The sequence below is a fragment of the Xiphias gladius genome, chromosome 1 (assembly GCF_016859285.1).
Source record: "Xiphias gladius isolate SHS-SW01 ecotype Sanya breed wild chromosome 1, ASM1685928v1, whole genome shotgun sequence".
NCBI classification, from domain to species: domain Eukaryota; kingdom Metazoa; phylum Chordata; class Actinopteri; order Istiophoriformes; family Xiphiidae; genus Xiphias; species Xiphias gladius.
In genome coordinates, this window is record NC_053400.1 from 15,575,020 (window position 1) to 15,586,289 (window position 11,270).

Below are 11,270 nucleotides of genomic sequence, written 5' to 3' on the forward strand. Positions count from 1 at the left end.
ATGGTGTGCCATTTGCTGAAACATTATTTTGGTAAACAATGTTTCTTGTCAGCCCTTACTGTGAGCCGGTGGTAAGTCCGACGGGACATGGCATGTCCCACAATGATCCACGACAATGGGTCTATTTCTAGTAAGCAAAATCCAAGTCTGGTCTGTAAAGATCGTTGTTGGGCCAGTTTGACCCTTTTAAATTAGTTTCCAAGGTGATTCTGTGAATTACTTTATGTACATTTATAGGTTGGAAGAAAACATACAAAGTTACCTTTTAGTAAGAAAATAAGCAATTACATGACAAATTTAATGACAGTATTCTGGTGTAAATCTCAGACAAAACCATATGACCATACAACACTGCTCTTGTGTTCAAGCTACATTTTGGTGTCTTTATTATGACAGCTCAAGCTAAATGCTTTTTATGATCCCTCCAGGGCTAGAAAAGGTTCACAGATCCATTTGAACTGCCTGAAATCATGATTCATTTCATACTAACCACCAGATACTACCCCAGGCTTGAATCAGTTATTGAACTCCATTGGAACAGTAATGACATCGTGCAACCATCAATACGTAGTTGTTTTACTCTTCATTTCTTCTTCTTTTTCCTTTTTCCTTTGTTGTTATTATTGTGATGTTCTGTATCGAGTGCGCGCTGATTGGTGAAATCCTGCTTTTGATCTTTGGACCACTCCCTCTGCAGCTGCCGGAGCAAATCAGGGGTCAACAGCCCGTCTCTTACCAGTCGACTGGCCAGAGAGCTGTCCATCATCTCTCCTGAGCCCCTCTGTCCCCTTTGACCTCTGCTGCCGGTCAAATAATTACTATCGGCAGTTCCACTGTTGCCACTTGTTTGTCTATGCCTGCTGCTCTGTGCCTTTGGTGAGTTAGTAATGGTTGGGTCAGTGGCTCTGATGAGACGGGTGATATTTCGGACGCCCTGTTGGATGATATCATCAAGCTCCTGCTGGATTTCTCGAACCATGGCAGTGTCTGGAAACATGTCCATGAAACGGTAGCTATAGACAGACAGACATCAACAGCAACAAGGATTAGGGTTGCAAACATGTCATTAACAGAGTTGCCTGTAAAAATACAATTTTATATTGTAAAGAAGAGTTTGAAACATTGGAAACGTTAAAAAAGATAAAGTTACCTTAACCAGAGGTAAAGATCCAACACATCGTGAACAGCTTCCAAGTGAGCCAGGTCTTTAATGTTTTTGGGTTGAGCCAGAGGCCAGCTGACATGGCGACAGACCCAGTCAAAAGTCAGGGGTTCATCTCGACTGAACTGACGTGCAAACTGAAAGAGAAACCAGTGCACAAAGCTGTAAGTACAGGACAGTATATAAAGCTTGACCATCAAGGAAATGGAAGAAATAAGATAAAGAAATATTATACTATACCACATGAACAGTGTCATAATATTACCATCAATATTAATGCAATAATGAGAAATACAAGCTCATGATTCAGAAAAAAATCTTATTAGTGTATCATTAAATTAAATATTTTGCTTTGCATTTGCATCATACACTTCGTGAACACTCCACAAGCAGAAGGGAGTTTTCTTTGTACACATAAACAACACCGATATCCAGAACATAGCCCTGAATCTCAAAGGTTACTTGTTGAGGACAATAATTTTATTCTGGAGTTTATCTTGTTTTATCAGTGTGATGTCATTATAAAGTGAGAGAGTCTATAGTACAGTGTCTATAAAAAAATATTCAGCCCTCCTTGGACACTGACTCACTGAATCTGTTTCTGTTGTCTGATAAACTGAAATGATTAAGCAAAACCGAGTGTGTCTGAGCGATATCTACAGATCCAACGTTTAGTTTGGTCTTTCACTGTACCCAGTCACTGCTGTCACTATTAATTTATTCCAACTATCCACCTCAGTGTTGCTACTGCTCATCTGCCCATCCTTCCTTCCTGGTCTCTCTCCATGTACCTCATACCTCCTTCCCTTGTTTACTTCTACTCATCCTTACCTTCAGGAAGGAGGTGCATACAAAGGGTTGCTTCTTGTTGATGGGAGCAGTACAGAAGACGTAGCGGGACCTCAGGTTGAGTGGGATATGCTGAATCATATCAGCCAGAAACTTGAAGTCGTCAATGTTGCAGACGAAATACATACCATCCACCTGAGAGAGGCTGACAAATATGTCCTGAGAAAAAGAGGCGAAAGAGAGGCGAGTCAATAAGTTTGTCAGGATGAGAAGATGAGCCTACAATGGATACATTAAAAAGTAGCATCAAATATTTACAAGTACTGTGGATAAAACCATCAGAATTTGGCAGTGTTTTCTAGACTATCCATCAGGAGTCCGACAGTGCTAAATCGGCAGAGAACTCTTAAAGCCCAGAAATGTAGCTAAAAGCTCTGGGAAAAAAATCTACTTAAGGGGAACTTGAGTTTTTTTCTTTTTTTTTTTTTTCCAGTTTTTCCACAAACTTCTGTTTCCAACATCAAAAATGAACCTTCAAGCTCAAAATATGCTAATAATGTAAACATTGAGCGTACATTTGCGAAGCCTTCACTGTTAAAGCCACATGACTGTTATTTTGTCCCACTTTTCCAGCTCAGTGCGATCATTTTCCTCACGCTGTTGCTATCCTGCTTAAAAAAGGTGGGAGGGTATATGAATAGACGGCCGTACTCACAACAAGGTTGGATAGTGTAGCATCAGGTAGATGATATGCAAACATTTCTATCTGCTCTGCTGTGGGATGGAGACCTGCAGTCTGAGACAAAGGAGGAGAGATAAACATCCAGTACAGCTGTGTGTGTGTGTGTGTGTGTGTGTTTTTGTGTGCATGGTTGAGTATATGCCCGTGTCTGAGTATGAATAATCACCTCTATGGGGTCTACTGAGTGGCTGAGTATTTCCTTCAGGACAGGCAGATCATCTCTGTGCATGGTGGTAACTTCTCCCTCTTTGAACTTGGAGGAGAACCTATTTGAGGTGACAGAGGAGACGGGTTTAAAAAACTATCTTGCTTGTGAGGGTTGCATCTCTGCCACCTTTAACCCTCCAGAATGGGGATAATATAAGCAGACATGAGACCGACCTCCCTGCGCGGCCAGCTATCTGCAGAGCCTGTGATGTGCTGATGGTCTCCATCTGTTTCTCCCCCTTCTCATTAACATTAGGCTTCACAAGACTGTTGAAGATGATACGTTTTATACTCCTAGAAAGAGAAAGTGGAGGGGATACAGACAAATGGATGGATGTGAGCGGAGTTGATTGAATCTACACAATTTCTTAATAAAAATTTAACCATTACGCTGCCACTGTAGCATATTAAAGTCTCTGTTTGTAGGATTAAAGAATGTCTGACCTTTGCAACTCCTCAAGGTGGAACAGAATCATTTGAAAGGAGGTATTAAATGATGTAAAAATAACTAACATCTCCATAGAGCAGGACCAAGAGAATGAAGGCTTGATTTCACAAGACACTGACAACAAACTAAACACCTCTTTTGGGAAAACCAAACTCAGTGAGGTCATGTAATGGCTTTTAAATTATTTTTGTAGAGAAACAAAAAAAAAACATTTATAAAGACATCTTGGTAATATTACAGTGTGTATGTCGGTACGTACAGGTTAAGGCCCATGCCAATGGCATCCGTAGCGACCAGGATCTTGCAGGGGTCATCGGGGTCATTGAACTTCTTGGCCTGTGAAAGCTTAGTGCCTGTAAACCACAGAACAACTAAGCTTGGTCTTTGTAAAAAAAGTAATCAGCAGAGTCTGGAGCTCATTTCCAGAAGTTTTTTAAAGTTTCTAAGTCTGAAATATTGGTCTGTAAATAATTTATGAACAACATGTTTTTTTTATCCTAATGGTTTTGTTTTTGCAGTGTTTGAGCTGGAGTCAATTAATATTTTTGCAAGTTGAGCTCACTAAGATCTTGATGATTTTCCATTTATTACTCACACATGCAGATGCTCCATGGACGAACTTCTCCTCTTATATTTCTAGCTTGCTTTTAGTTGTCATTAGGACTGAGGACCAAGTTGACTCCACGTGACAAGTTTACATGTTCTCAAAAAAAACTTACACACTCACCTGGAGGTAAGCTCCCATAGATTACAGCACATTCTAGTCCTCTGGCCTCAATCTGTCTGCTTATGGAGTAGATGTCATTTTTACTGAAGCAGACGATACAGTCCCCTGGACTCAGGTTGTCTAATGACTCCACAGCCCGATCCAAGACTGAGAATGGAGTTAAACGCTGGTAGGTGTGTACCTTAAGAGGAATGAAGGGACAGAGGAAGTTAAGAGGGCAGTGAGTGGTGGCCCAAAAGAAAAGTTGGACAACATCAGCCATGCTCTTTCTGATGCACTACATGCTACAGCCTCACCTCCACCTCCTCCCCAGTGGTGTACATCAGCTCTCTGACAAAGTCTATGGCTGCAGGTTCTCCACACACATGGATCTCCTCTGCACAGAGACCTACAGAAATAGAAAGATAATGTCATCCGTGGAGGTTGGAAACATCATCATTCAAAACAAATGATAAAAATCGTAGGTACATCGGAAAGAATCACATGAAAAAGCAGTGCAAATTAGGTTTGTTAGAGGTGACCATGTAGGTAAAAAGGGCTAAAAATGTTGTGTGTGTCGTAACATAACATGACTGTTACTAGTGCAAATACTAAGTATGGGTTTTATTAACTGAGTGGTAAAGGAAATTTTTAGAAGATTCTCATTACTTTAGCTTTAGGCCAAATGAATCACAGGGTTCAAGACAGTGCAACAGGCCTTCTGTGTGTGTGTTTGACTGTATGTTTTTTAAGTGTGGTACAAACCCAGCAGTGCTCTGGTCCAGGCCCAGCCTCTGGAAGGGTCTCTGATCATCTGAATTTCATCAATTACAGCCACCTCATCTACCAAAAAAAAAAAAAAAAAGTGATAAATATTCTAGGTGAAGTTCAATAAACATCAAAAGGAATGGATGTGCTTGTTCAAAACTTCTGTATTTTGGCTGATGAGCCCTCCGCAGGAAGGATTATCACATGAAAAACAAACAAATTAATCGCTGGTCTTTAAATACAATTGTATCACTTTGAGGACAGTAATAAAGTACATGCATCTGAGCATCGACGATTATAGCCACAACACAAAAACTTCAAACACCTTATTTCCAAAGGAAAGAACTATTTCATTCATTTGGTTTCATTATGATTACAACGGTTTTTGATCAGTGCTATTGCAATGTCGTACGGAGCAATGTAGTTTTCTTGTTACATTTTATGCTACTGAGCAGAAATGTTTGTGTGTTTTATGTCTACTTACAAGGCGTGGTGACACTGCACATCTCAATGGTGCAGGCCACATGACCAGCTGCTCGACCCTCCAAGTCAACGAAAGTCCTCTCCTCTCCTGTAACCAAGTCACAGGGCACACCCTGGGAGTACACACACACACACACACACACACACACACACACACACACACACACACACACACACACACACACAAAGGGCAGTAGTCATCACACAGATATGGGATGTAGAAAAGACAGGAGACACACGGTGAGATAAAGACATTACCAAAAGAAAAAGACAGAATATTAGGAAAGAGTATTCCACCAGTTTCGCATTGCATTCCTACAATATTGTTGAATTCACAATGGACAGTTTTAAAAAGGTTCAAAATTGACGCGGAAGAACCACAGATACAGCCCCTTTTACTCCACGTGTTGTTCTTCAAAACCTAGCGCCTACTTTATCCACAATCAAACTTGACCACCGACAGTTTGGTCTGAGATTCAGGTGTCAACTTGAGCAATCAATCAGATTTCACACAGATCCTTCTGAAGCCACAAAGGGCTTTATGCATTTTTTTCCCCCCAAATATGAAGCAGTACTGCCTAAGACCTGTAAAAAGACCCTGATGTGTAAATTCAGTGGACAGTGATTGGTGGATACGCACAGCATTGTTGCTCTTCTCAAAGATCTCGTGGGCGAGTAGTTTTAGAGGGCCACAATAGACTCCAGACTTAGCAGCCAGGTAGCGCTGGATGGCGTGGTAGGTTTTACCACTGTTAGTGGGACCAGCGTGGAAAATCACTTTCCTCTGGATGGCACGAGCCTCAGGGTACCTGATGAACACACAGACAGAGAGATACTAAAACCACAAGTGCAAGTTATGACACATGCACACTGATAGTGACTGAAACCTAGAACCATTTCGATTGAAGTAAAGGTATTAACCCCTGTGGGTGCAAGAGAGTTAAATCCAATATGAGATGTATTAACAGCGTCTACATTCCCAGCTCTGGATCTGTTCTACATACCAGTTGGCAGGGACTCTGAGGTCTGAGATCTTTCTCAGGTCATCCATACAGTCCAACATGGGAAAGATTTGCTTGGCGTGACGCATGAAGTACGGGTAGATGTCGTCTATGTGACCTTCAGAGCAGCAGAAATGAAATTAAATCATGACTTGAATTCGTTTCTAATGACACACACATCTTGAGGCTTTAATAACAAAAATGAAAAACCTCCTCCGCAGCAGATGTCACTGAAGATGATGTGCAGATCGGCGGGGAGTGTCGACACTTCCAGGGCGTACTTCCTGAAGCTGATGAAGGCCTGGTGGAATAGACGAGCTGTACACACACACACACACACACACACACACACACACACACACACACACACACAAAAACAAAAACAAAAAGACACATGGTCTGCACCAGAGATCACTGTACAAAGCATGCTGGTTAAATTTCTGTCCGACTTCCTTTTGGATCATGCTGACATCAGCAAGGATAACCTCAAGTGATCAAGGCGGCTGCAGCTTTCAGCACCAGATGATGAAACCTCAGTTGCATGATGGGACACCCCTGGCTTTCCACTGATGTAAGAACTCGCTATCGACTTGATTACTTTGTACAAAATTTTCCCTTTTGGCTGAATTGTAAAGATCTTGACTTTCTTAGTTTTTTATTTGTTCTACGAAGGTTTACTCTGCTTAAAGAATAAACGTTGTCTGGTTGATGACAACTTTTATCTCTTCTCGCCTCAAAGAAGCTTCACATTCCAAAAAAACAAAACAAGAAAATCTATAAAATAATGTCACTACAGACCGATGTTTAGCTCTGACAGTGTAATTATACCGGAAAGATCAATGAAAGAAACTTACATCTTGTATTAATAAGGTTTTTCTTCTCCCCCTGTGTATGTGTGTAAATGTGAGAATGTTTTCACTATTTAATTATTTTTTTGTATTTCTTAATTATGTAGTTAGGCTCTTAGCATTATATTTCTATGTTAACTTATTTAACGAAATGGAAGCTAAGGAATACACACTGTCATGAATGTGACAAAACGTAATGATACAGCGTTTTAAAACGATGTGATCTTTCACACAGAACATTAATTAAACGACAGTTTAATGGTGACTGAGTTAAATGTAGACAAATAGAGCAAGTAACGCTTACGAAGACAACGCATTGACAACTGTGAAATGATCAGCCGTTGATTTGACAGTTTGTTTCCTCACCATCCAGGCCATGATCTGCTGCCAGCTTCTGCATCTCCTTCCTCTTATAAAACCGGTTCAAAACTTTCAAAAGTTCATCTGAATCAGAGAAACAAAGAGCGGAGAGAAACTAGCATTAGAAGAAGAAAAACAAAGACACACAAAGAAAATTGACTGTCATTCAGAGATCAGACAAGCACCAAACACACAGCAAAATACTCTAGCTGCGTCTGACAGACCGAGCACTGGAGCCGAACCTGACAGCAACAGCACCAGCGTAAGTGAAATAGGTGTTGTTACTTACTTAAAAGCGAATCTACTGACCTTTCTCGAGCGGCTGGGTCAGCTCTGCTCCTACACTCCCATCTGCCGACGAGTCGGTCTTCAGAGAGACGGGGACAAAGAGAGAAGTGTCCGGGGCTTTTGGAGGAGAGCTGTTGGATGCAACATTTCGGCTGCAAACCGCAGAACCGGCCTGATGTGGAGTTACATGACAGCTGCCAGCGGTGATGCGGCAAGCACGGCTGTTAATGTGGCGCTGCAGCCGAGAAAACAAAGACATACACCGGTTTACTGACATAGTTACACCCCGGGTGTTAGCACCTTTTGTGGGCTACGTACAACACCCGTGTTACTGTCGCGCCATACTGTTCCGCAGGTCTAAATACGAACCACCAGCTTCGGCAGAGGACGGTCAACACATTTACCTTCCTGCTAACACAACGTGGGACAGGACCAGTCTCTGTGTAGCTGCCCGCAAATGTGCCTTTAATAAAATTAAGCAAATCCGATTACAAGTAAAATGACTTGTAATAAAAATGTAATGAGAGCTACTCAATAACATGAGCACGCATTTTTCAAATAAATTAATATGACCCTGAATTCATTTTCGGTTGATCGAGTTATAAATAGGCAAAAACAAGGACTTCTCTATAGCTGAACCCGAAGATCGTATATACTACACTGATCATTGCCTCACCATTTCAAAAAAAAAAGTTCCGCTTTAGGTGTCTTTCATTGATAACGACTAAAAACGATCTTTGAAGGTTTCCAATGCCATACATTCACCCGCGTTAACGCTTGTTCTTCCAACAAAATTTACAGTATCGAGGCTTAGGCCTACCTATGTTAGGTTAATTAGGTCAGTTAATTAAAAAAAAAAAAGATAAAAAATAATGTCTACCATTCCATATCAACCTTTCTAGTATAATTCAAGACAAATGTTGAAGTACACTTTAAAAAAAAAAAAGTAAGTACTTCTTTTCTCTATTGGCATGCACATAGCCAGAATTGTAGAAATACTGAGGTACTAACCCAAAATTCATCACAACCTCAAGGCCCCACAGAAATGTTTGACTAGCCACCAAGAAAATTTCAATGAAATTTTAAAATTATATTAATATAACTATGCGGTTATACTTTTTAAAGTTTAATCTTCTCATATTATCATCTAAGTTGTTCTTTCAAAGCTTACTCCAGTCTTACAGATCAAGATTCTGATGCACCATGCTGAATCCTTTAGGAGAACTGCCAAAAGCATCGATGAACACCAGTGACCATGGAGAGGATTAAAAATCAAGGGGGAAATAAAGGCAAGAAAGAAGCTGGGGATTTGAAAGTTTGAGTTGTGATAATACTATGTGGAATGACTCTGTCAGTTGTATTTAAAAGAGTCATTTTTAGCTTTCAATGCAGTACTCAAGTAAATAAATCTGTGACCTCTGTAGTCTCTGTGCAGATGGCCTCCATGGGAAGAGAATATCAAAAAACTGGACACACACATATGCAACATTGTGTAGTGGAATCACCTTTTTGGTGACAGAGGACACATTTCTGTGTAATTTGAACATCTGGACATGAGTCTTACAGACTTAATGAAGCATAGATATTTCTGACCTCTGCCTCTGAAGGAGATTAGATGACAGTATTTAGATATGTTGCAATCTTTCTCTATGCAACAGTAAACTCTCTGAAAATGGATACTGACTAAGTAGGTTGTCAGCAGTGACTTGGCCTGCATTGCAATACCTGGAGCCTGTGGGTATTATCCACACAGACCTCAAGGTGGATAACTAATGCATTTTTGTAGTCTTGAACGTAAAGTGTCCTGCCATTGTGAAGAAAACTCTGATGGCAGACTGATGTCACCGTCTGAATCAATATCACAATTTAACATCCAACACTATTCTCGTTTAGGTTTACAACATATGTTGAGATATACTTAATAAAGAATTGAACTCCTCTGACCACATTTCTTTTAAAGAGTGTTTTCCACAAGATATTCAGTATAAATTTGCTTTATTCACTATTCATTTAAGCTATATATTTGGGTTTGGTGTATACATACACACACATACCTCACACTCTCACTCTCACTCTCACTCTCACACTCACGCTCCCACACGATTAGACATTGTGTAACGATTAACATGCAGTAGATAAGACAGGGGCAGAGAGTTTTGGCATTTAAGTGTTTCTTCATTACCTTGGAAGGCATTTAAAGTACACCAAACAAACCCTACCAGTACAGTGTTCAGAAAGACAGAAAATATATCTCACAGGCAGAAAGGAACAAAGCGCTACTTGCAAATAAATTACACTGCCTGGACAAAGGAAAGACCAAAATGCAAGGTCAATACTAATGTGAAGGAGCAAAGAAAAACCGAGTTAAAGTGAATCTGAGTGTGCAGACATTTAAGAAATGAAACATATAACATAGAGATATGACTTGCACAGTAAAGAGACAAAAAGCAACAAAATATTTTACTTAGTCAGTCCAATTAAAATAAGTAGTGATATATAAATTACAGTATAATTTTCATTACACACACACACACACACACAGGAGATCTCTGAGGTGAAGTTGTCCTTGAGTGATGTTTCATTTCAGCTTCCATGCCCCTTTATACAAAGTTAAGCTTTGGAGGGAAAAGTGCAAAACTGGCGACAGAGCTTAAGGGCAAACTGACCCTACACACAGGACTGGTAACTGTGCGTGTACGAGTATGTCTTTAAAGCAGGACCTACACTGCCCGTCTGAGCGTCACAGTGGAACATTGTTGGATTGTACAGTATATTGATACTGCATACCTTCCAGTGCTTACAACAGCAGACATGAGTCATTTATTACATTAGTATTCAAAATATACCAACCAACAGGCTACAAAAAAAAAAAAAAGAACAAAAACCGCACCCTTGAAAAACAAGAGGAAAGTGACAAGAACAGTGGATCTACTGTCTGCTGATCATGGCTAGCATCATGTCATTGTTCCATTGAATCATTCAAAACATAAACAGAAACTTTTACTTTGTGTGGTGATGACTGAACTTTCATTTTCAGGTAAAAGTACCCAGGCAACTTCCTCAACTTTCAACTTTTTAAAGTTCTGAACTTTAGAGATTGAAGACGTTTTTAGACGATAGAAGAACATTGACTCATGCTGACGTGATGGTGAGCTGAAACCAGCACTGAAATCTAATTCCCCTGTTCTATCCACATAACCTTTTTTTTTGTAATTTTAGTGAGCTGACCCTTAAAATAACTTTGGAAGACAAACAGTAAATGGTTTCCTTTCTTCAAGATTAGTTACAAATAAACAGCACCTTAAAGACTAAAAAAAAAAAAAAAAAAAATGCAGCATGTCAGAAACAGCCTGAAATTTGGAGGCAGTCCTGTAGTAAACTGACAGACCTCATCAGCGAAAACAGCATCAAATATCCATCTTAACAAAAGACTGAAATATTGTATCAAGCCCCAAAATTTTTTTAACA

General features: G+C 40.1%; 1 protein-coding gene across 1 annotated transcript; it reads right to left on the minus strand.

Moving 5' to 3' along the window:
- Positions 1 to 245: 245 nt before the first annotated feature.
- supv3l1 (SUV3-like helicase) lies at positions 246 to 8,250 on the minus strand. The gene is made up of 16 exons (XM_040137878.1): positions 7,824 to 8,250; positions 7,521 to 7,598; positions 6,517 to 6,624; positions 6,310 to 6,424; positions 5,946 to 6,114; positions 5,307 to 5,418; positions 4,820 to 4,897; positions 4,372 to 4,463; positions 4,076 to 4,256; positions 3,608 to 3,701; positions 3,075 to 3,194; positions 2,860 to 2,959; positions 2,667 to 2,747; positions 1,994 to 2,170; positions 1,151 to 1,299; positions 246 to 1,013 (listed from the first exon to the last, which is right to left on the minus strand). The coding sequence occupies exons 1-16, from the start codon at positions 8,077 to 8,079 to the stop codon at positions 584 to 586; spliced, it is 2,340 nt and encodes a 779-aa protein (XP_039993812.1). The 5' UTR covers positions 8,080 to 8,250; the 3' UTR covers positions 246 to 583.
- Between the last annotated feature and the right edge of the window lie 3,020 nt (positions 8,251 to 11,270).

Bases quoted from the DNA above. Each gene is read 5' to 3' on its own strand.
- supv3l1 (XM_040137878.1), bottom strand. From the start codon at position 8,079: ATGTCAGTAAACCGGTGTATGTCTTTGTTTTCTCGGCTGCAGCGCCAC. The intron at 6,115-6,309 runs GTATGTAGAACA...TGTGTTCATCAG, and splicing joins CTCAGAGTCCCTGCCAACTG to GTACCCTGAGGCTCGTGCCA. The intron at 1,300-1,993 runs GTAAGGATGAGT...TTTCTCTTTCAG, and splicing joins TATGCACCTCCTTCCTGAAG to TTTGCACGTCAGTTCAGTCG.